Source organism: Acomys minous (assembly GCF_964271855.1).
Source record: "Acomys minous genome assembly, chromosome: 5".
NCBI classification, from domain to species: domain Eukaryota; kingdom Metazoa; phylum Chordata; class Mammalia; order Rodentia; family Muridae; genus Acomys; species Acomys minous.
This window is the reverse complement of record NC_140494.1, coordinates 64,411,835-64,436,214: the sequence shown is the minus strand read 5'-3', so window position 1 is coordinate 64,436,214 and position 24,380 is coordinate 64,411,835. Positions and strand designations below refer to the sequence as shown.

Genomic DNA, 24,380 nt, shown 5'->3' with positions numbered 1-24,380 from the left:
ATACTATAAAGTAAGGCAGGCAAGAAAGTATGAACATACTGATCTCACACAGATAGTGTGAGAAGCGCCAGGTTTTATACAAATGTTTTTTGGTGAGAAGTCGACACCTTTCCTATCTGTTTTATTATTTATCTATTTTTATTTATGCAAAATGGTTTATAAACAATCTCTGTTGATAGGGTACCATTAATATTGTCAGTTGAATTCATCTTTCCTCCTAAAACAGGGTTGCTTGTTCATTAAAATCTACACAGCTGCCTTCACAGCAAGAGCGGCTCATTTTCAAATCATGAGAACAAAGTGAGAGCTCCCTGCAGGAAGTGATCTTCAGAGACTTACAAACTATTTACTTCGTTTGAAGTCAGACTTGGAATTCATTTGTCATGTCTTACTTGAGCTATGTTAAATGTAAGAAAACCTGACAACTGTAGAAGTCCAATGCTCATCATTAATTTCATCTGTTACATATAGCTTCTGTGTCATACAGAATTTCAAATCTCACAAGGAAGGAGATAGCGGAAGAGAAGTGAGGATGAGGTTCTCATTCTGTATCTAACTTTTACATATAGTAAGATCTAGGAACAGCTTGTCTTGAAGGCGTAGTACGTAGTGAGCACTAGTTCTGACTAAGTAGAGTTTGTCTTTTAAAAAACAACCCATCCAAGATTTATAAGTCTTCCATTTTTATTTCTATTCTCATTCCTTTATACATCTATCAATCCTTCCATTCAGAAACTTCAGAATGCCGTTCATGCCTTGCACTGACTTACACATACCAAAGCCTTCTTAACCATAGGTATATTACAAAGTTGACAAGTAACTATAAGGAGTAAAATCATAATTAGATCCTGTTATCTGAAATACATTGCTTTTGACACCAGTCTGGGGAGCAATCTAAATTAATTCAAAGATGGATGTGTTAGCAGGAGAACAGGCGGTGGCGACACCCGTTGTATTTGGTGTGTTTAGATGCAAAAGAAAGCAGAAGCATTTTACTGTCTCTAAGACAAGACCCACAATGTGCTAGGCCAGGCTTTGGCCTCAAAGGAAGTGTTCATTTATGCTCCTAGTTCTCTGTAGTTAAAAAGGAGTTTAATCATAACTGGAAGAGATCCGAACTGATGTCACAGCTGGGTTCCACAGAAATATCTAGGAAGCCACTTTTATGCTGGAGTCAGGATGGGGCTGGGGAAGGGAGTTCATAAAACCTTGTTTCTGCTCATGATCCCTCTTTCACTTTATGTTTGAAGAAAAGAACTGTGACTAAAAGAAACATTGGAAAGAAAATGTTCATTTAAGCCAGGTCATGTATCTTATTAATGAGCAATCTAGAACTTAGACAATTTCAAGGAAAAACAAATAGTCACAAGAGAAAGTGAATACAATATACGGAGTCACCTGATCCAGCAGCGGTCTGGTTTGCGTGGTCATTAGGTAAGAGTAGAATCAATTCTGATGGTTGAAAATGACAACAAATTGTGACAGGCCTTCACTGGGAGGACTGAAAATGATGCTGGGGACTTTGGAGCTGCAAGCGGAAGCTTAAGAGAATTAAGCACTTATGTACTGCAACAAGAAAACAGTAGATAATCTCTAGACTTGACAGCAAGGAATAAATAACTACAATGCCTTAGACGTAGGAGAAAATGCGTTCGAACATAGAACTGATGTGTTTTTCTGCTGAAAAGGGAAGCAAGGCATTGCTGTTTTCTGTGCATCTGTTTTTTGTTTTGTTTTGTTTTGCTTTGTTGTTTTGTTTTTTTTTAACAAAAAAAAAGGAGGAGAAGGTTGGGTTGCATGTTTATTTTCCATGGATACACTCTGATCTGGGCAAATAACTACAGATTTTTTAAAGAGGGCCATTCTTTGGAAGAGAATAATGAGGAGGATATTATTAGAACTGCATATCAGGTGGTTCAGGAATTGAGGGTTGGGAGTACACACGTGTGGGATGGGGTTTTCCTGGTAAGTCTCTTAAGCATTTGGTTGCTTGTACGGGTCCTCCCTAAGTTGTACCAGGGACAATAGCTGCCCAAGAAGAGAGGAGAGCTTGAGTGTACAAAGGCTTGGAAACAGCCTATTCTTCAAACTTGATGGCTCTGATAGATTCTGGTTTTCCTACAGTCACAGTAATTCTTTGTAGGAATTGCTCCCCTAAATACTATTGTTGATGTTTTCTCATTGTTCATTAAAACAGGGAAATGCACATAAAATCATGGAGAAGTGCACATTACCTCTGACCGGGAAGCAGTGTGTCAACCGCATTATTACAGAAAAGGTAAACTCTCTCCTTCTTGACTCCACCCACACCTACTGCCACCTTCCTTGTTTTATTTAGAGACCCATATGAGGCTTTTTAAAACTACTGTCTGAAATTATTTTACATCAATGGCTGTAAGATTACCTTAGTCCGTGGAAGGAGGGGATGGGAAAATTAGTGTTTATAAATGTAGAATTGTTCATGTACAGCTCCCTGGACTCACACAGGCACAGTGGAACTCTTATCCTGGGTAGTTGTCACAGTGTGCTGTACTCTTGGCCCATCTTGACATCTTAAAAGTCCAAATATTAGAATCTTAACCTGTTTTAGCACTGACAGCTGTACTGAAATAACCCTTAGCCTCTGCCTGTGTCCCGCTGCTCCTACAATCCACATGGTGGTACCTAACTCGGACTCACTCATGTGGTGAAATAAAGGTGCCATATTTATCCTGCTTAGAAAATGGATAGATTGAACTGTGAGTCTTGAAAGATAAATGGGAGTTTTATGATTGAAAAGAAAACCACGAAGACATCACAGGCAAAAGGAAGAAATCATGCAAAGTCTCAGAGGAGTAATGAAAGTCCAGCCTGTTCAAGAACCTGCATGTGGGGCAGCTTAGAGCAAAAATGCAGCTGCATTCTGGACTAAAACAGAAAATATAATGAGGGATCACATCAAGGAAAGATGCGGATGTGCTCTGAAGAATATGTTTCTTACTAGGAGGGAAATAGGGAGTCCTTCAGCAATTCTTTGTTTAGTTAGGGAACCATTTTGCATAAATGAAAGCGCTATAACTTTTTTCCCTAATAGACAAAGGAGCAGAAGAGGCAAATCTCATTGAAAGGGCCCATCAATAGTGTAGGCAAGAAACAAAAGATCTCAAATCGTAAGCCAGAGAGATAATTTAAAGAAATTTAGGAGATTAGACTCAGCCTAATTTGACGCACAGGGCACAGCTGGTGAGACAGATGATTCCTACATTTTCTAGCAAGAGAGAATGTCTGGCCTGCTGTATCCTGGCAAAGCTCAGGGTAGCAGGAAGATAAGATATCAAGAAAAAAAAGAGAGGTTTAGTTTGACATCTTCAATTTTATAGTCCCAAGATTTTGAGAAAAAGAATCGGAGATTTGGATCTAGGATTCAAAAGAGAAGTCAGGACTGAAATAAGCTTGGGAGAGTCCTTAACACATGGCCACAGTCAGCATGAGCTGTCAGTGGCACCAGGAGAAAGCAAAAGAAAGCAAGGCGGCCAGCTTTCAGCATCCAGGTCAAGGGTTGCATGTTTACCTCCATGAGTCATGCAAAGCAGGTGCCCCATAGATGCTGCTGAATGAAAGGATGCAATGCCATTAAGGGAAATGTCATTAAGGAAGCAGAATTCTATAATCAGCTCCAAGGAGCATTCCACTAGGTTGCCCTTTGAACACGATTATAGTTGTTTCCTGTTGTATGGATCAGGTTATTATAGATAGCTTTTCCATCAGCACCTGGCTGCAACTAACCGTCTGATCCATAATGGAGCCTTTATGGTGGTAATAAAGTAACTAGTTACTTACCTGTAAGACAAGGTAGTTTTCCTACCATTTCTGATTAGCAGGTAACAACTTAGCTTTTAGGTTTTACTCTCTCTTTCTTTATCAATCCTTTTTTTTTTTTAACTCTTACACTACAAAATGAAACTCTAAATAGTTCAATAGCAAATTTCCATCTTTTAAAAATCTATATAGATGGTTGGCCTTCTGTACAGTCTGGGAGTTAACTGGAGCCTCATGATGATGTTAATAAAAGGATTGTTTTTTAAAAGTTATTTAGCCAATTTGCAGTCTTACCTCCCTGATTCCCGAAGCCCCATATTAATGACACTGCAACTATCTTTTTCTAAAACCATATCTACATGTGTTCTTAATAACATAATCCAGGGTATTTGGGGCTTATTTTCTCAATTTTTAGAAATTTATACTTGTTCATAGTGGATGAAAAAGCAGATCAATTTGGTGCTCTTGACAGTCTTTCTGCAAAAGAAAAATACCCATTAAAAATTTTCATATCAGAGTAAAGTCAGGTAATAGATTATATAACCAGTTCCAAATTAACATTTTCCCCTCATGGAACACAAATTCCTGCTTGGAAAAAAATGAAAAGTTTTAATTTTTGTTTATAGAAACATAAAAATGTGCAAATAAGAGAAGTTTGCTGTAGTATTTACTCTTAAAATTCCAATCATTGTTTCAGTAGGACCAACTAGGCTATCAAACGAGGGAAAGAAACATCCCTCACTTATCCTGTGATGTTCCTTCTGGGAGAAAAATATAAACTAACTGGAGGCAGTAATTATTTCAACCTTTTCACTTGGCTTAGTCCATTTGCTAAGAAATAGTATCACACTCAGCCCAGGCATGGTCCATAGGCGCATTCTCGTCCTGTATATGCCCTGTGTCACACACGGCCCAGGCGTGGTCCATAGGCGCATTCTCGTCCTACATGTGTCCTGTATCACACTCGGCACAGGTATGGTCCAGAGGCGCATTTTCATCCTACATGTGTGCTGTATCACACTCGGCCCAGGCATGGTCCATAGGCGCATTCTTATCCTACATGTGTCCTGTATCACACTCGGCACAGGTATGGTCCAGAGGCGCATTCTCATCCTACATGTGTGCTGTATCACACTCGGCCCAGGCATGGTCCATAGGCGCATTCTCATCCTACATGTGTCCTGTATCACACTCGGCCCAGGCATGGTCCAGAGGCGCATTCTCATCCTACATGTGTGCTGTATCACACTCGGCCCAGGCATGGTCCATAGGCGCATTCTCGTCCTACATGTGTCCTGTATCACACTCGGCCCAGGCATGGTCCAGAGGCGCATTCTCGTCCCTACATGTGCCCTGTACTGCAGCCCCAGGGAGCGGTTGCTGGGCTCTCCAAATTGCTCAGGTGCTCTGCAGCAGAGCTGTGTGACAGCAGGCCAGCTCAAAAGCCAGCGCTCTTTTCTCTGTGTGTTGCTTCTCACTAACAGTGTATTTAAACATGATAGTTTAGGGTTTGACATTAAAAGTAGTTGGAAATAAAGATTGAAGGCTAGATATAATAGTTAAAATTAAGTTAAATCCGAGCTAGAAAACCTAGGAGATGTAACTTTTAAGTCTGAGAGAGGAAACTCCTCCCTATGAAAACTGACACAGGCAGCCATATTGCTACCGGACGCCTGTAGAACAAGGGTTTGAAACACCAGAGAAACAGTTGGGTCTCAGTTACAGGGGTTGTTGTTGTTGTTGGCTTACCAGTAGACAGTCTGCCCCAAGATAATTGACCCTATACCCCATAACTAAAGTCAAGCGATACTATGGTGGTAATATTGCAAGTTGGTACTGTGGCCATGATGTTGGGTAGGTCGTCAGCCTGGGCCTAACATTCCTGTCTGCCTTCGACACCAGCACTGCCATTCGATTTGCTCACCAAAGGCTGTGAACTCCCTTGCCCTCCTGGGACCCTTGTGTTTTCATGGGAATTTAAAGGTGGGAGCACTTTACCATGAAGTATGTTAACAGCTACTTAGATGAGTTGGCTGGGCTTTCAAGGCCCCGGCAGCTTTTAGTTCATAATTACCATTGAGTGTCTTCGGTTGCAGCCTTTTCCCCATCACCCCATCACCCCTACCCTTTCTCTTCCAACTACCCTGCCTCGTTCCCACTTTGTTCATCCATTTCTCTCCTCAAATCATTGGTTACCTCTGGCCTTTCACCCAGTGTGTCAGTGTGTTAGACTTAAAAAATGGAAGACATGTAAAAAAACAACAACAAAAACCTGATTATGGTGCTAGAAGATGCCAACTTTAGTTAACAAATAATGGCTGTTAAGGAGTTAGTTCTAGTTATAAGGAACATTTTTTTTTTGTTGTTGCTGGTTTTTCATTCTTTGGTCCTATATTTTATCTTTCTTCTAGGAACATGAAACCCTATCTATTTTATGTGACAATTTTCATGATAGAAATGGTTGTTGTCATTTTCTTGACTTCCCGCAGGGTGTGTTTGACGTGGACAAGAAAAATGGGCTGACACTGATCGAGCTCTGGGAAGGCCTGACTGTTGATGACATAAAGAAGAGCACTGGCTGTGACTTTGCTGTAAGTGTTTCTGTGAGCAGGACGAGCCTCTTGCCTTGGGCTGCAGGCTGGGTGGATAAATGGTGCGAGGACACACAGGAGACAAGGGATGGTCAGCCTCCATCCAGTCAGTTAGCATTTAAGGAGCTGATCTGAGCAGGAGTGGGAAAGGGTGCCTCCTAGGAGAGCTGGTAGAAGAACAAGAAGGCTAGGGCTGTCAGGAGTGAGACAGGAGCAAGAGGGCACACCAAGGAGCTACAAGGGACAGAGGACAAGCTAATCTACTTTGTGTGACGTCCTGAGAGTTCTCTGTTCTTTGTGAACTAATTCAGTCCTTGAGTCACTTCTGTGTCCTTTATTCCACCCGTTAGAGGTAACAATAGCAAACTAGTTGCATCCTACTTGAAGCGAAAAACTCAGACTTGGAAACCCAGTAAATATATAGGGAGGGGAGGGGTTCTATTTATTTATTTATACTTTTATTTATTTATTTATACTTCGAAAGTTTTATTTATTTATTGTGTATATAAAAGTGCTTATTGTAAATCATCACTCACCTCCCTGTTAGAGTTGACAGATGTCAATTAACATAAGGTTAACCAAAGGTAAAAGGAAAATATATGTCTTTGAAACAAACAAGGGCATACCCATTTACTAATTACAGTGAAATACATTGAGAAGAAATTAGAGAACCTCATTCAACAGAAATTACTTGATACACCATCAGTAGATTTCATGCTTAACTTCCTGAGCACAGTGACTGGCTTGTGCCTACAAATGCATAACACATTTCCTAGAAACAACTTTGTTGTATAATTCATTATGTACCCAGTCACCAATCCTGGTACTATACCAAGGTCTTTTGTTTATTAACCTTTTCTGAATTTCCCTTTGGAGAAAAAGCCATCTCCCAACAATACCTTGCTTGAAAAGCACATTTTAAATTAGCGTTCTCATAACCTCGATGAAAAAAAAAGTGAGATTTACTTATATTTGAACTATTTAGAATTTCTTACTCCAGTGAAACAAGCAAATAGTTTTAGCTGGGTTTTTGTTTGTTTGTTTGTTTTTTGTTTGTTTGTTATATTTTCTGTGTGGACTCAGAGGCCTCTGTCAGGTAACAACTTCAGAGATTCACAGAAATTTCAGTTTCTACTGCAAAAGAATACATTAGAGCCTCATTTTCTAGCTATCCGTGTTATCCATGTGGATAATTCAGAAATCTCTGCTTTTTTTTTTTTAATGCACACGTGGGACGGGAGGGGCGAGTGTGGAAGCCCTGCTAGGTGTCGTGTCTTCCTAGATTTGGAACTGTCTTCCTGGCCCTTCTGTATCCCAGTATCATCCCCTCCTTTTACCATTATTAAACTGATATGAAAATTGGTTTACTTAAGAGGTATACTTTGATGTTTCAACATGTGTATGCATCATATGCAAGTCAGGGTAAACATTCCTATGTACTCAAGCATTTCTCTGTGGTCAAAATGTTTAAAATCTCTACTGACATTAGGACGTAAGTAACATATAACACATCACCACTATAAACACAGGCAGTCCATCAGTGTGCAGCAGCACCACATGTTCTCCCTCCTAATAACAATTCAGTACACGCTGATGGATCTAGCTCCTCCCTCTGCCCTGACTGCTCCCACCCTCTGGGAACCACCATTCTACTCGCACTTTCTATGACATCATACCTTTCTCCTACTCTACATGGAAGTGAGATCATGCCACACTCGTGTTATTATGTGCTTACTTTCTTATTTCATTTAAAATAATGACTTCCAGTTACACGGATGTTGGCACAGAAATGCAAGAATTCATTTTTAAAGATCAATCGGTAGCATTATTTGTGCCTGAGTGCCTTTTTCTGTATCCATTCATTAGACGGTAGGCATTCAGGTTGTTTCTGCTTCTTGGTTCTTATGGATTGGGAATACAGTTGTATTGATGGTGCAATGATCCTATCTCTTTTGTAGTGAGATTGCTGGATCATATGGTGATTCTATTCTTAATTTTTGAGGAAATCTCACACTGATGTTCACAGTGGCTTTACCATTCTGTTCCTATTAAGTGTTCCTGTTATATCCTTGCCAGCACTTGTTCCTTTGTGATTTTATACTTGGTGATAGCAGAAAGACCAAGAGCAGTTGTCTTTGTTTCTCTTAGAATAGCTAATCTAATTGGGTTGGTCTCTGATTTTCATTTCTTTACTGCTTAATGATGGTGTACCCTTTTGTACCTTTTATATGTCTCCTTTGGCCTTTTATGTGTCTCCCTTTCATTTCTAATTAGATATACTGTCCACTGTTTGTCTGTTTTGTGACAGAGTTTCTATGTGTAGCCATGGCTGTCCGGAAACTCACTCTGTAGACTAGGCTGGCCTTGAATTCAGTGATCTGCTTGCTTCTTCCTCCCAAGTGCTGGTGCTAAAGGCATGTGCCACCATAGCAAGCTTAGTGTCTTTTCTTTAAAAAAAAAAAAAATCAAACCTTGCCAATTTCAAAGTCCTGAAGCTTTTGCCCTGTTTTCTTCTGGCAGTTTTAAAGTTTAACAGTCTTGGTTGTATGTCTTTTATCCAAGGTGGATGTAGTTTGTAATTAGTGAACAACAGACAAGGGATCTGGTTTGGTTTCGCACATGAGTATCCAGGTCTTACCATACTATGTATTGAGAAGCCTGGCCTTTCCTCATGCTTTAAGGGTTTCAATATTTTTAGTGCCTTTGTCAAAAGCATAGATGGTTGGACTTGGTTTTAGAGCCTTTTGTTCCTTTCTACTGGTCTATATCTGTTTTCATAAAAATGCCATGCTGTTTCAGTTGCCATAGGTCTGCAGTATATTTTAAACTCCAACAGTGTAATGATCCCTATTCTGCCCCCATGGCTCAAAATGGCCTTGACTATTCAAGGGTTTCGTGGTTCCATAGAAATTATAACATTGCTTCTTCTGGTTCTTTGAGGAAAGGGGTTGGGATTTTGAATAAGAACTCAGGAGCTAGAGAAATGGCTCCGTGCTTGAGAACACTTGCTGCTCTTGAAGATGACCCTGACAGCAGTTAGCACACACGTAAATGGTGGCTAACAGCTGTCTGTAACTCCAGTCCCAGGCATCCATCCACTCTTTAGGCCTGCAAAGTCATTAGACACACACACACATGGTCCATGTCCATGCAGGCAAAACACGCATGCATATTTTTGTAACGAATTGCATTTTATCTATAGGTCACATTGAATAGTGTGTACATTTTCACCGTATTTGTTCTTCCAGCCCATGACATGAGATACATAGCCTTTCGAATTTTTGGTACCATCTTCAGTTTCTTTAGGGCACCGTAGTGTTCATCTCTGCCTGCACCTTCAGGTTACCTCTACCTGTTCACTACTTTGAATACTGATGATATGGACACCAGTATACAGTATGTCTTTGAGATCCTGTTCTAAAATGTTCTGGACATGTCCCGAGAAGTAGGATTGCTGGGCCATATGTTAACTCTTATTTTTAGTGTTTTTGAGGAACTTCCATACTATTTTGCACAGTGACTGTACCTCCTTGTATTCTAGCTATGAGTTCTCAGGACTCTTCATTTGCATTTCTCTTACAGAAGGCTTACAGGATCGTTTATGTATTGGCCAACTAAGTGTCTTCATTGAAGAATTATCTGTTCAACTGCTTACTCTTTAATCAAGTTATTGTTCTTTGTTGACTTATAAATTGACCTTATATATTCCAGACATTGACCCCCTTTTTAGATACACGACTTAGTTGATTGTTTGGTTGGTTGGTTGGTTTTGATTTTTGATTTTTGGGTTTTTTTTTTTTTAACATACAGAAGTTTATAAGTTGGATAGTCAATCCTATGTGGCTTACCTTTATGACACTGTGACACAATATTTTCACAATTAAGGAGTCTTGTTTACTTTTCTCCTCTTGTGCTCATAATTTGAAAGAAAGCTCTTCTCAAAGATTTATCAAATAATAATGTATTTTCAAAAAATGAAGTGCTGTATATTTCCTTATACTAAATCTTTGACTTGCCAATGAGAATCTCAGATTCTCTCTAAAGAATACTTTTTATTTATTCTTTGACAATTTGATACATTTATTCCAGTGTATCTTCATCACATCTACCTTCATCTTCTCTCCTCATGCCCCAGTTTTCCTTAACAAGTCTCCCTCCTATGGTCAGATCCTCTTCTTCTTCTTCTTCTTCTCCTCCTCCTCCTCCTCCTCCTCCTCCTCCTCCTCCTCCTCCTCCTCCTCCTCTTCTTCTTCTTCTTCTTCTTCTTCTTCTTCTTCTTCTTCTTCTTCTTCATAACCTACTGATTCAACTTTGTACTGCCCTGCATGCACATGGGTGGGGGGCCTACTAGAATATAGACTCCTCACCAAAAGTCACACTCCCAAAGAAAAATACTTCCCTTCCCCTAGCAACTATCAATTGCCTGTGATTTTTCAGCTAGATGTGCATTTTCGTGAGTCCCTCTCCCAGCCCTGAGGGACTGTTGCTGGACTTGACTTCCTGCACTGATAGCTTTTTTAAAAATATATTTTATTAATTTATTCATATTACACCTCAATTGTTATCTCATCCCTTGTATCCTCCCATTCCTTCCTCCTTCCCATTTTCCCCTTACTCTCCTCCCCTATGAACACTCCTTCATTGCTGGTGGGAATGCAAACTAGTACAGCCATGTTGGAAATCTATCTGGCGCTATATCAGAAAACTGGGAATAAGACTTCCTCAAGACCCAACTATTCCACTCCTTTGAATATACCCAGAAGATGCTCCAGCACACAACAAGAACATTTGCTCAACCATGTTCATAGCAGCCTTATTCATAATAGCCAGAACATGGAAACAGCCTAAGTGTCCCTCACTAGAAGAATGGATAAAGAAACTGATAGCTTTTAATTTTGTCTATACTTGTATTAGTCATGTGGGCTTGGTAGGCCAAACTGGGGATCATTGAGTGATTTTCTACTACTTAAATTCCATCGTCTCTGAAATGTCTTTTGTAGTACCTATTTAGTTAAATTGGTTATTTAGTTATTTCCTTTCTGATGAACACTTATGTTATATAAAATAGAATTTCATCACTCTCACTCTATATTTTTGTTCACTTTTGAAGCTTGATATTTCCTTTGGTTTTTATTCTTTAATTAAAAAATTAAAGTATTAAATAAATTGAAGCAGTATTTGAACTTTCTTGTAGTAAACTTTAATTTTTTTCCTCTTTCTTTCACCAGGTTTCGCCAAACCTCATGCCAATGCAGCAGATTTAAACTTGAAATGTTGATTCAGCATTTGTTCTAGGATGCTAAGATTTCATTTTGAACACATAGGATTTAATTGAAAGGATGTCAGTAATCAAAATTACATATTTATCAAGAAGTTTCGATTAGTTTTCTTTTAGTATTTCTGGATTTGTGCAGCCATAGACTTTGTTCTGTCAAGGTGTGGTACAACGTTTCCATGAAAAACAAAAGGAAGACATTTCGTTGTGATCTTTTTTGCATAAGTGCTAAGAAGGTTGTCTTTGCCATTGGTGCTCACATTGGATGTATGTTCACTTTTTATGCTATATATACTAAACCATGACTGAGCAGTCCTGAAAGAAATTTTTCATGTGAATTTGTGATTAGGGAGAATACTTTTTTTGATGACTATGTTTCTTTTACCTTCCTCTTTTTTGAGAGAGTGCTCTGATTTGATGACTATGCTTGCCTCTTTGAACATCCTCCTTCCCACCACACTTCTTAAGTTAAGTAGATCCCCAAGAAGGCAAACAGGAATGTCTCTGGGGAAAGGAAGCAGAAGAATGGACAAGGCATAGGATCTGCCAGTGCTGACATCCCACCAGATGTTGCCTTTATAGATATCGAGCTATCAACTGATGGGTGCTAAAAGGTGAGGCTGAGTATAGAAATAGGACTAGAGACCTACTAGTTCTCCTGTTTTACGACAGTGTGCTATACATTTGTATTCAGAAGACTCTGCATCTGTACTGAGTCCCCATGCTTACCTATACAACATCTCCTAAGCCGAAAAGAACTATGGGCTATTGATCATGAGTCCTGAATCGCAATGGCAACAGTGTTTGGAAAATAATGATATTCAAAGATACCATCCTTGTAGGCTCTCCACTCTGATCATCAAAAGTTCTAAACACTGAATGACTTTTTCTACAAAAAAGCAGTATTTCTTCTGTATAGGTTAAGTTCTCTTAACAAAGTGCTATTACTTTAGCCTTATCTGTGTTGGGGAAATATGGGAAAGTCTCAGATCTGAGTAGTTAGCAGAGTCTTTGTGTTGGGGAGTGAATACAGTGGCTTGCCCTTACAAGGGATGCTTCCCTAGAAGTAGCCTCAATACACACAGTGGCCAGGAGGCATCGCTTCAGAAACCTTGGTATCAGATGTCAGAAAGCTTAGGCATCCTGAAGCCAGGCAGAAAGCTAGGGTGTGCACAGTGAAACATGTCATTCTTCTGGTACTAACGATAGGAACTGATGCACGTCTTGGGTGGTGGTTGTCATGGAACCTCATTTCTTCTCATATATAGCCACAGCTGATCCGTGCATGTGGGAAGGGAAGACAAGTTTTTTCTCCATAGTACACTCCCTATGCAGAGTTGCTTTTCTGGCTGGCTGCATGCTTGAAAGCACACTCTGCCTGGCATTAGTGAGGAGAACCCTTCTTAGAAGGAACAGGGTCCGTGAGAGTACATACGTCTGTGTGAGAGTAAACATTTGAGCAATGTTATTATTGTTGATATTGATATGTCTTCGGATGCACTTGCTTATCATTCCAGTCTGTTACATTGAGACAAGGGGATTCTAAGAATGTTGTAAACATTGTCACAGCCTGAATCGACAACTTAAGGTTCAAAGAGTGCCATGATATTTTTTTCAGAAGTGTTAAGTGATACAATAAAATTTGCAACCTGACAGTGAAGAACGTGTTTGTCCTCTTTTCTCACTCAGGAACGATGTGGTTCCACATGCAGAAACACAACAAAGATTGTTAGGATGGCCAAACCTTACGTCATCGCGCTTTTACTTCTAATCGAATTGTTACTTTCTCTTGCTTTTTTGCGGGTTTGTTGAGTGTTGAGACAAGGACCTCTCTATGTAATTCTGGCTGTCCTAGGACTCACATTGTAGACAGGCTGGCCTTGAACTCACAGAGATAAAGATGCCTCTGCTTCCTGAGTGCTGGGATTAAAGGTGTGAGCCACCATGCCTGCCATTACCTTTTCTTTTTACCTTGCCAAATAGATATATTTCTTTCCTAGAAATAAAAAAGGCCTGAATGAATTCTCCTGTCCCTTGCACCCTGTCAAAGCCAGTCATCTGTGAAGATTGACTATCAAGCCTCCATTTGTTAATTTTAAATGGCATTTCCTTGATGGCGTATTTTCATTAATCAATATTCCAATGGCATGTTGAGTCTTATTGCAGTCTTAAATGTCTTCTTGTAGTCTCTGCAGTACCCACTGACACTCTAATAACACTCTTTTTTTCCTGGACAGAATCCTGGGGTTGGGGACAGGTTCTAAGCTATGTCATTCTTGATGGCTCCCCTCTGTCGATTCTAGCTATATACAGGAGTTGTCACATGACATAGGATGCACCAGTCAGGCTGTTTCTCCTATATTAAAATGTAGTGATAAAAAGAGTGTTCTTCCTCTTCTGTCCATGAAGAAGCTGGAAGAACATGATCTAGCATTGGCACCCAGTCCTCTGCTACACAACATGAAAACCTACCTCAAACACACACACACACACACACACACACACACACACACACACACACTGCTACATAACATACAAACCTGTCTCCAACGCGTGCGCACACACACATATATGCATGCATGCGTGCACTCACACACACACACACACACGTATGCACACACGCAATGCACTTCTATGCTATATTTACAATGAAAGATGCTGGCACACAGGGAACATGTGTGGAAGGAATATTCTGGTTGTATGTGGGCACAAGACTCTGGTTGTACCTAAGCCAGTTTCCCTCCATCTTATCTATAAGCCAGCTTTCAAATCTTCCATGTTGTTTGTCACCTTCAACCACAATGTTTATTAACTTATTTTGGGGGCTTCTTGAATTTTGTGTGGGGTCTGGCCTGGTACAAATTTACATAACGTGAGAGAAACAGCCTGTACACTGAGTCCAGAGGGTGCTACCAGTGGGTAGTAGTTTGAAGGTGAAAGATCTTCCTCTTACAGTCATACACTGTAAAGACATGCTGTATACCAGTGGAATTCAGCAGATATTTAGCCAGTGAGTAGGGTTCTTTGACACTAACATTCCCTTTTTATAGGCTATCATCTAGTATTTCTTAAGCATACATTTGGATTATCTATTTTCAGTGTCTATACTGCCTGCCTATTGGAGGCCATATTAATATCAAGTAGCATGTTAAGCATAAATAACAATAATGGTAATAACTGCAGGTATATCTGTGAGACACATTTGATGTCCCTTCCATCTAAAAAGTTAGACATGTCTATATATGAAATCTTCCAGAGATACTTTGTGAATCACCCAGCATCCCTGAGATCCTTAGACATCTAACTGAACTGAAGACTCCTTTCTGCAACCATGCATCATTGTGGAAGCTAAATAGGCTTGACCATGGTCACTGTGATCTTTAGTGGAGTGCCTTCTTGGAAGGGATCTTAGACAACTGTATCCTGGCTCCCTTGTAGCATGGCTGAGTCATCAGAATCTCAGCTGATGAACTGTGGGATCCTGGTGCCAAGACGGCCCATTTTGTGACAGGCTTACTGCCTTGCAATGGTGCATTTGATCTGTTGCCCTGTATTTTGTTCAGGAGGGAAGTGAGTCCAGAAGCTCATATATGTATTCTGTTTCCCTTGGAACCTCTTTTTTTTCATTTAGGAAGAGGAAGTAGCCCTTTCCTTTTTTTTTTTTAAATGAAGTTGAGATGCCTTTATACCCTCTCAGATATTGTCTCCAACTCCAAGCCTTTGTATGCATCCAATATAGACAAGAGTTCAAGGGTTATGCTGGCTCTCAGGCATATGTGTCAAAATATGATTGAGTGTGTGTGTGTGTGTGTGTGTGTGTGTGTGTGTGTGTGTGTGTGTGTACACTGTGCTCTTGATGATTGTCCATCCCTGGCCTATGATAATTTTCAGAATATGTTTATAATTGGCAGTGCCTTGCATTCCAGGAAATGTGGTAGTGATACTTGAATCTCCTCACGTACATGTGCATTGCTGAGCAGGCCTCCTCCTACCAATTGAAACATGGTTAATAGTAAGTTAGGCTTAGAGGGTAGCCTTGGTTAAATAATGACATAAGATCTCTTAAGAATACGTGGGAGGACAAAACCCAAATGAAACCTGGAGGCTGCCACAAAGGAATAAACAGTCCTGAAATATCCATATTTATTTAAACACTTTATAATTTACAAATCACCCAGAATATGTGAGGTAGTTTATTTGATTTTCGCTGTAGCTTGCCAGGCAGACATTAATATTGCCATCAAAATTAACTTGATTAGCCTGTGAGAAGTAATGTCCACTCATTCTTTAATCAAATGAGCCTTTCTGAGCTACTGTTGGATTTTGCCAGGATAGTTACTGAGATGTGAATTAAATTCCTCAAATAGAACTAGATTTGTTGCTTCCTGGTTAAACTGTAAAATGAAGTCCACACCCTTCAAACTCAATGGGGCAAATATTCTAATTTTGTACCTTCTGTCCACAGTACTCCTGTGCATAACCTAGTTTATAGTAAAATGGGTAGTTCTTAAGGCAAAACTGATAATTTTCCTGTGGAAGATGTCTAATTAATCCAGATATGTTCCCTTGAAAGGCTTTTCTTAGGCAACCAGGGGTAGAAATGCTCACATGACACTAGCAGAAAGGAGGGACAGGTGGAAATCATTCTGAAATTCTGCTTCCTGGGTGCTATCCTGTCCTTGTGACTGAAATTAGAGTTGTACATCAGACCGACTCAGATGAGCTCCCTGAAAGAAGGCTGATTGTGTCACATAGGGATGCTGAAGCCTAGAGCCATTCCTCCCACAAAGGGAAAGGTAACATGGAGAGAGGGCTAGGGCAAAGGAACCCAAGGTGCTGGGTGCTGGGATGCAGGAGGATGCCTGCTCAGCAATGCACACGTAAGTGAGGAGATTCAAGCATCACTACCACATTTCCTGGAATGCAAGGCACTGCCAATTATAAAACACAGCATGCTTTTGTTTACTGTCTTATCAGGGAGAAATTGTATTGTCTACATAGTAAGAATTTTTTAATTTCTTGCCAATCCCAGGTGGATTCACCAAGTGTTTCCTTCCTGTTGTTAAAGGGTCAGTGATGAATGGTTTGTGTGGCTGATAGGAATCCTAGGCACTTAATGGCCCAAGGAAAACGCCTATCTTAAAATCTGCTCTTTTTCCACGTAGGGGCTTCTTCATGACCAGTAGTTAAAAGGACATGGTCATATTGGTATGTATAAATACCTGTCTCAGTTTCTCCTGTGGAGCTATAGGGCAACAAGAAGCTGAGAGCCCTCAGCTGTAGGGTGCAATCAGTTGTATGATTCATCTTATTTTCACATACATTAAATGTGAGCAATTAATGAATTGACTTAGTCTGTCTTCTGCATGACTTCCATTACATATTCATTGTTGCAATCACACACCCCACAACATCACACACACACACACACACACACACACACACCACAGAGACAGACACAAACAACAACAGTTATATTTAAGAGAGGCCTAGCAAGATCCCTTAGAGCAGTGGTTCTCAACTTTCCTAGTGCTTCAACCCTTTAATACAGTTCGTTATGTTGTGGTGACCTCTTACCACAAATTATTTTGTTGCTACTTCATAATTGTAATTTTGCTACTGTTATTAGTAGCAAATATCTGACATGCAACCTCCAAAAGGATGGCAATCCACAGGTTGAGATCCAGTGCCTTAGAAGGTGAGGGCATTTGTTTGACCTTTGGAATCCATATAAAGATGGAAACAAAGAACCTACTTCATAAAAAGTTGTCCTCAGATTTCTATAGGCACACTATGGCATGAGCACAGCCTCACACACAGACACACTTGCACACACACACACACACAGACACACTCATGCACACACACATACACACACACACACACACACACACACACACACACACACACACACACAAAACTCCCATGGTATCAGTAGTATCAAAGGCCCTACATGACTGCTAAGGACTGAATGATGCTATCAGATAAATGGACTCACTATTGGAGAAACTTCAAGACATGAAGAATCCGAAAGAAATTAGAGAGAAAGTGGAATTGTGGTGGAACATTTAATTTTCAGAAGAGAAGGTGAGTGAGTAAACCTGACCAAATACTCATGGCTGGTGATGTCATAGATATTAAAGGAAAACTCATTTCACAACTTTCCTAAATCAGTATAATTCCTAATCGCATTTTAAATAATTACCTTTGTGCCTATAGATAAGCATATCTTTCTCTTTGGGCAGTATGTAAAGACCATCACAGAAAGTCACATGGATCAAAATTCAGGGAACAACTCACTGGGGAATTCCCAGCCCTGGTTAACACAGCACAACTCAAACACCAAAGCCTTGGGGACCATCATGGAAGAGGAGGTGGGAAAACTGTAAGTTCCTGAGGACCAGAAAGTACTGTAAGACTGTCTTCTAGAGTGACAGGGAAGCTTGTGTAGCATTTTTCCCAGGGTGAAAATGCCTCATCTTGAAAGGAAACTTGTTAAGACATAGTACATTTAAGTGGACTTGAAACAAATGGCTCTTTTAAGAATGGCTGTTTACAAGGAGGTGAAACAACATGATTTGTGTTTGAAAGGGAGATGAAACTCTCCATCCTGTGGGAAAGCACACAATTCAAAATAGCTTTGGGAAGTCCCTGAAACTGACCACTTTTGCTAGGCCCCTCCTTCTCCAAGTGTGTGTAAGAAGTAAGGATTGCTAAGAGAAACTACTAAACCAGCTGAACTTCCTAGAAGAGGCTGAGACCAGCCAGCAGCCTGGGAGAAGACAATGAAACAAATAGCCTAGAACAGTGGTTTGAAACCTTACTGAAACTGTGACCCTTTAACACAGTTCTGTGTTGTGATGACCCACAACCATAAAATTATTTCTTGATGCTGTTATGAATCATAATGTAAATAACTGACATGCAGGCAGGATATCTGACATGTGACCCCCACCCCCCAGAGGTTGAGAACCACTGCTCTAGAAAAAAAAAAACAACAAAGATCAATCAAACTGCCTCTCAGACAAACTAAGCAACATGAGAAAGATCCCTCTAAACCTGCTCATCTGTTGCAGGCCTTGCAGCTTCCCAGCTTTCATGACTGAAACCCATGCTGGGATGATGGGCTTTGGTGCTGTATTTTTGCTCCTGTAAGTAATCCCAATAAAACTCATCAGTTCAAAAAAATGGACTCAGGTGGTCTCTGTACTTTGGTCTGCTATCAGGTCCTGTCTGGGGTAGATATTTGTTCACACCTCTACAGGAATAGTGTCACACAGCAAAGATACACTCATGAAATCTCAACACTATGACCTGACCAATAAAGATACCTGTTGACATACAACATGAATGAGGAAAATCTCACAGGGCCCTACCCTATATATAATTTTAGTTAATAACCATAAATGCATACCTGGTTAGGGACTATGTCAGTAATAATCTCTCTATCCCTGACACACACTCCTTCTTCTTTCTTCTTTTCCTCTCCCTTGCCCCTTTGCCTCCCTTTGATTGCTCCTCTTTTCCTACCTTCCTCTCTTTGTTCCACTCATGTTTTTATTCCTTTGAACATGTATTTCTTGATTGTTTCATCAGCCAAAGTCTCCTTTGGAGAAAAATTACATACCAGGTAGGACAAGGAAAGTTGAATATAAAGAATTATCAATGAATACAATCCAAAAGGATTGAGTACTTTTGAAGTAAAGAGAATTCTTATCCACACAGAACACAGCAAAGCAGACAGGCACATGGGATTAAAAATAGTCCTTGCAACAAGTAGATCACCAAGATTCAGAGCCTGAGTAACTCACACAGCTGGGATCCATTGGAGAACAGAGAATTGTTTGCAACCTCTCAAGACCTTTTGGAAGATTGGGAGGTAGAGGCAGAAGCTGTTATGAATGAGTAGGAGGAACAGTCACACATCAGTGGTCAACACAAAACCACTTAAAGAGGGACCAAAGAAGCTGTTCACAGAGAAGTGTCTCAGCAAGATGTTCTACTGTGTAGATGTTGAGGGACTCCTAGGGGAGACCCCTTGGTGCTGGACCTCCTTGTCTGTCACACACTGCAAGAGCCAGGAGCTGGAAAAGCCAATCACCCTGTGCTTTCTGGGTGTGGGCATGATACTGGAAGGCGGAGAGGCTGATGCTGATACAGGATGCTGGCAGGAGAGATATCGTTTCCTCTCCAGAGTTCTCCAGCACCTCATAGCAGCAAAAGCAAACAAAACTCACACGGCTAAAACAAAATAAACAAAACAAAAACCAGAAACAAACAAATGGAAAACTCTTTGTTGTACTCATCTTAGATTTCTTAGAGAAGAGAAGGAAAGATTTGGATCTAAAAATTACAAATTTCTAATGGCACACATGCCTTCTATTACCATTACTGTGTAATACACTGAACTAAGAAGGCATAGATCGTATCACCTTTAAGAGCTTAACCTTCTAGTGGAGAAAAATAACTCAGTCAATGACATGTGAGAATTGAGTTTTTCTGTTTTATGTAGGGAGAGTATAAACACAATAAGAGATTGTATGAGAAGCCTTGAAATTATATTTTAATGCATGTCATCACATCCTTAAATATATCACAATTTTTTCAACAAAACTGGAGGCATATTTACAAAGCAAAAGGTAAAGTGACTCAGTAGACAAAACTCTACAAACAATAACGAGATGGAGTAATTTGTAACTGAGGATTTACTTAGAACCACAGAAGGAACTCTGCCACAATGGCAGAAGTGGCTGGAGAACAAAGACCTCAATCATCCACAGGTTTGAGTGTTAGAGCTTCAGAGAAGCACCAGGGCTCTTGGAAGCGTTTGAAATGAAGTGATCCCGGCCCTGTCTGTATAAGGCAGCACACCAGCCAGCGGCTGTTGTGGGCATTTGTTTAGGGACGTTTTATTGTTGAAGGAGACCACATAGATACAATCTGTTCCAAAGGGATCAATTGAAATATTCTGATGACTCAGGAAATGCAGTGATGAGCATGACACTAGTCAAACAGAGACAGCTGTGCTTTGCGGAAACAAAGCAGTTGTAGAATGACCGCATTGTCATCTGTAATGTCCTAGAGAAGTAAAGACGTTCCAAGGACATCTGAGCCAGTGGCAGAGCTGAACACATTCATGAAAGCAAACTGAGTCGTAAATTGAAAAGAACTTCCTGTTGGTGAAAGAGAAAAACCAGATAGCAAAGTAATTAACTGTCTTTAGAGAAAGCCCATGTATATTTTATATGACCATAAAATAATAAGGAAATAAGTTTCCATGGTATAAAGACCATGTTACAAAGGATGAAATTACCCAGGTGTATAAAACTCCTTTGCCTATTTCATATGGAGAATAATTAGGCCAAAATGTATCCAATAAAGTGTTCTAAGAGTTTACCTGCAAGTATATCATACTTTTCAAGAACTGCAATCATTTTTAAGATTTATTTGCTTCTATTTTATGTATATAAGTGTTTGGCCTGAACCACCTCAGTGACCCCAGAAGTCAGAGGAAGGTGCTAGATTCCCCCACAACAGGATCTTAGAAAGTTGTTAGCCACAATGTTGGTACTGGAAACTCAATACAGACTCTCTGTAGCAGCAGCAGCAAGCATATTGAATAAATAAATAAATAAATAAATAAATAAATAAATAATATAAAATTTAACCAGATATCATGGTACACTCAATAGAATGACTAAAATGAAACTGACACAACCTCATGTTGAAAGAGTTCAGACACATATATGCTGGTATACGAATAACAACTCAAAAACATTTTGGCAATTTCCTCTAAAACTTAGCATTTAACTTGGTATATGGCTCTGCAAATGCAGTATTTCATTTTAAAAATGAAAGCTTTCATTTATGAAAATCTTATAAGTAAATGTCAGCATTAGCCCCAAACCAGAAGAATTCCAGATGTCCTTTAGTGTGTGAATGTGTAACCAAATAGTACATCTATATATGCAATGTTACTTCACAGTAAAAAAAAAAAAAATAACATCGCTAATATATGCAACAACCAGGATCAATCCTCAAGAAATTACAGAGTGAAAAAGACCAACAACAAATGCTATATATACATATATTATTTAATTTATGGCATTTTTAGAAAGATAACATTTTAGGAGTAGAAAACAAATTTGTGATTTTTAGAGGTTAGGAAATGGTGAGTGTGATTATGACAGTCACACAAGAAGTCTTTGTGTTGCAACTGCTCTGATGTTTTAACTTTGATGGCAGTTATGTGAGCCTGTGCTTGAGGAAAGAACAGACCTCTACACATACACACATACAGAGAGAGAGAGTGAGAGACAGAGAAAGAGAGACAGAGACAGACACAGACAGAGACAGAGATAGAGACAGAGAGACAGAGACAGAGATAGAGACAGAGCGACAGAGAAAGAGAGAGAGAGAGAGAGAGAGAGAGAGATGGAGAAGTAGGAGCAAAGTGGAGAACTGCCTTTGGCATAGTTGTAAGATTGAAATATAGTTTCTGAAGATGATCATCTTGAAGGAAAACAGATGGGGCCCAAGGCATCTCGGCTGTTCCATCTGCAGCTACATGGGAATAGAGCATGTTCTCAAGCGCTTCTAACAAATGTAAAGCTCAAAAGCAGCCTAATGTGCAGTGACTGGACTCCTTTCCTTTTCTAGTCCTGAGGGTGGAGCCCACAGCCTTTAGCATGTTGGGCTAACACTCTAATATAGACCCACAACCACGGCCTGAACCTTGTCTTTTGAGATGATCCAAACCTTGATGGCTATCCTTTGTTCTTTCTATTTTATTTTACTTTGCTTTTCTTGTTAAATAAATAGGAAATATTTCAATTTTCTTATGAATGATAAGAAATAGTTCTACCTAGAATACTACCCACTAACTGATATTTCTTATTTCCTAATGAATTTCTATAACACCTGGGTAGGCTTTCTGATATGTAAATGGATGTGATACCTTAACTCAGAGGGCTGTAAGAACTAAAAATATATTTTACAATCAGGGCACACAGTAGCCACTTAAAGATTTCCCTTTGTAGTTGAACTCTCTCTCTCTCTCTCTCTCTCTCTCTCTCTCTCTCTCTCTCTCTCTCTCTCTCTCTGTGTGTGTGTGTGTGTGTGTGTGTGTGTATCTATATGCAAATTTTCATGGTGGACTCCTATTGGTCTTCATTTATGACCAAGAAGACCTATCGGTTTAAAAATGCAGCAGTACTCAGGAAAAGCTTTTTCTGGCTTTTTAATAAAATGTTATTTTAAAAACTATGTCCTGTCATCAGTAATTATGTTTATACTCAGATCCATCTATTTTTATAAAGCAGACTGTAAGTCTTTTAAAGGTAAAAGGGGAAGATGTACTCTTTTGAAAAGCAAGCAATGGATTTGCTACCTCTAGTAATGGTGGTATAGATTAAAAACAGATAAAACTGGACACAGGAAGTTACCAGAAAACTTGGGTACAGTCTCCTCCCTGGTCCTACTAAATGAAAGACTTAGGAACCATACAATTCATCTTAATCTGAATCACAAAAGTAGCACAGTGTGGTTCCTCCTGAGGTTGCTGTTCAACAGCATCCTCTCCTTTGAGGCACTGCCAATTTACAAAATTTCTGAGACCAAAATTCTAAGAAAGTAAACATAAAGTCGCAACCCCACTAACTGCCCTGTGAAATCACCTTTAAAACTAGATGCTGTCTGCTCTGGCAATCGACACCTATTTTCACAGAATTGGAAGGCCAGAAGTATGGGAAGTTTGAGTTTCCCCCAAGTGTTTCTAGACCAGCCTAGGATGGATGGGGGCTCCCAAATAACTGATATTACTGCTCTGTATTATCAAGCCCGCCTGAGGATAATTTCATTCAAAAGAGAGAGACTAATATAAACCATCAACTTGAGTCTAGAAAATAAAAAGGAAAAAAAAAAAGGATGGAAGAATATAAGAAAAGGAATAAAAATATTTACATCCTTTATCAATCTAATGGACAACGGATTTTTCAAGATAACAATGGCAACAATGTATTAAGTTCTTTATGTGTGGTGGTTTCACTGAGAATGGCTTTTTTTTTTTACGTTTTCCAATATTTTTGTTGTTGTTGTTTTAATCAGAACAGAAAATAAGTATACAAGTATGTTAAGGAGACACGGTAAAATTTAATGTGACATATTTATGGAATCAATCCACCAAGATTATTTTGGTAGCCGGTGATTGTGAGTTATGCAGAAACAAGATTATCAAATGCCCTTTTCAGAGCCCACTCGATAAAACTGATTTCATAACCACTAACTGATCACGTCCAGTCTCAGCTCTTCTTCATGCAAACAACACATGTAGTCATTAATGGTGCCCAGGGAGCCAGACTGACTTCTCAAAGGCTCGTAGATTTGAATTGTTGGTCACCAGCAGTAGCACTATTTGACAGAATTAGGAGGTGTGGCCATGTTAAAGAAAGGGTGTCACTGCGGGAAGGCTTTGAGGTTTCAAAATACCCGTTCTGAGCTCAGAGTCTCTCATCCTGCTGCCTGAAGATCCAGACATAGAACTCTCACTACACTGCCTGTGTGCAGCCGTGCTCCCCACTAAGCCAATTATGGACTCAATCACTGAAATGCTCAGATAATCCAAAATGCCTGGCACAGAGAATTAGATCTGTTGTATTTCACTAGGCAATACAGGCAATAAATCAAATGATAACAACAACAATAACAAAATCTCCAAA

At 39.7% G+C, this 24,380-nt stretch overlaps 1 protein-coding gene across 1 annotated transcript in view; it reads left to right on the top strand.

The window, feature by feature from the left end:
* OXCT1 (3-oxoacid CoA-transferase 1) overlaps positions 1-13,327 on the top strand; it is a 115,180-nt gene extending 101,853 nt beyond the window's left edge. Inside the window, exons 15-17 of the mRNA XM_084783726.1 lie at positions 2,198-2,278; positions 6,288-6,389; positions 11,618-13,327. Coding sequence (XP_084639852.1) covers positions 2,198-2,278; positions 6,288-6,389; positions 11,618-11,653 — 219 coding nt within the window. The 3' untranslated portion in view covers positions 11,654-13,327. The remainder of the gene's footprint in view (positions 1-2,197; positions 2,279-6,287; positions 6,390-11,617) is intronic.
* Positions 13,328-24,380: the final 11,053 nt, after the last annotated feature.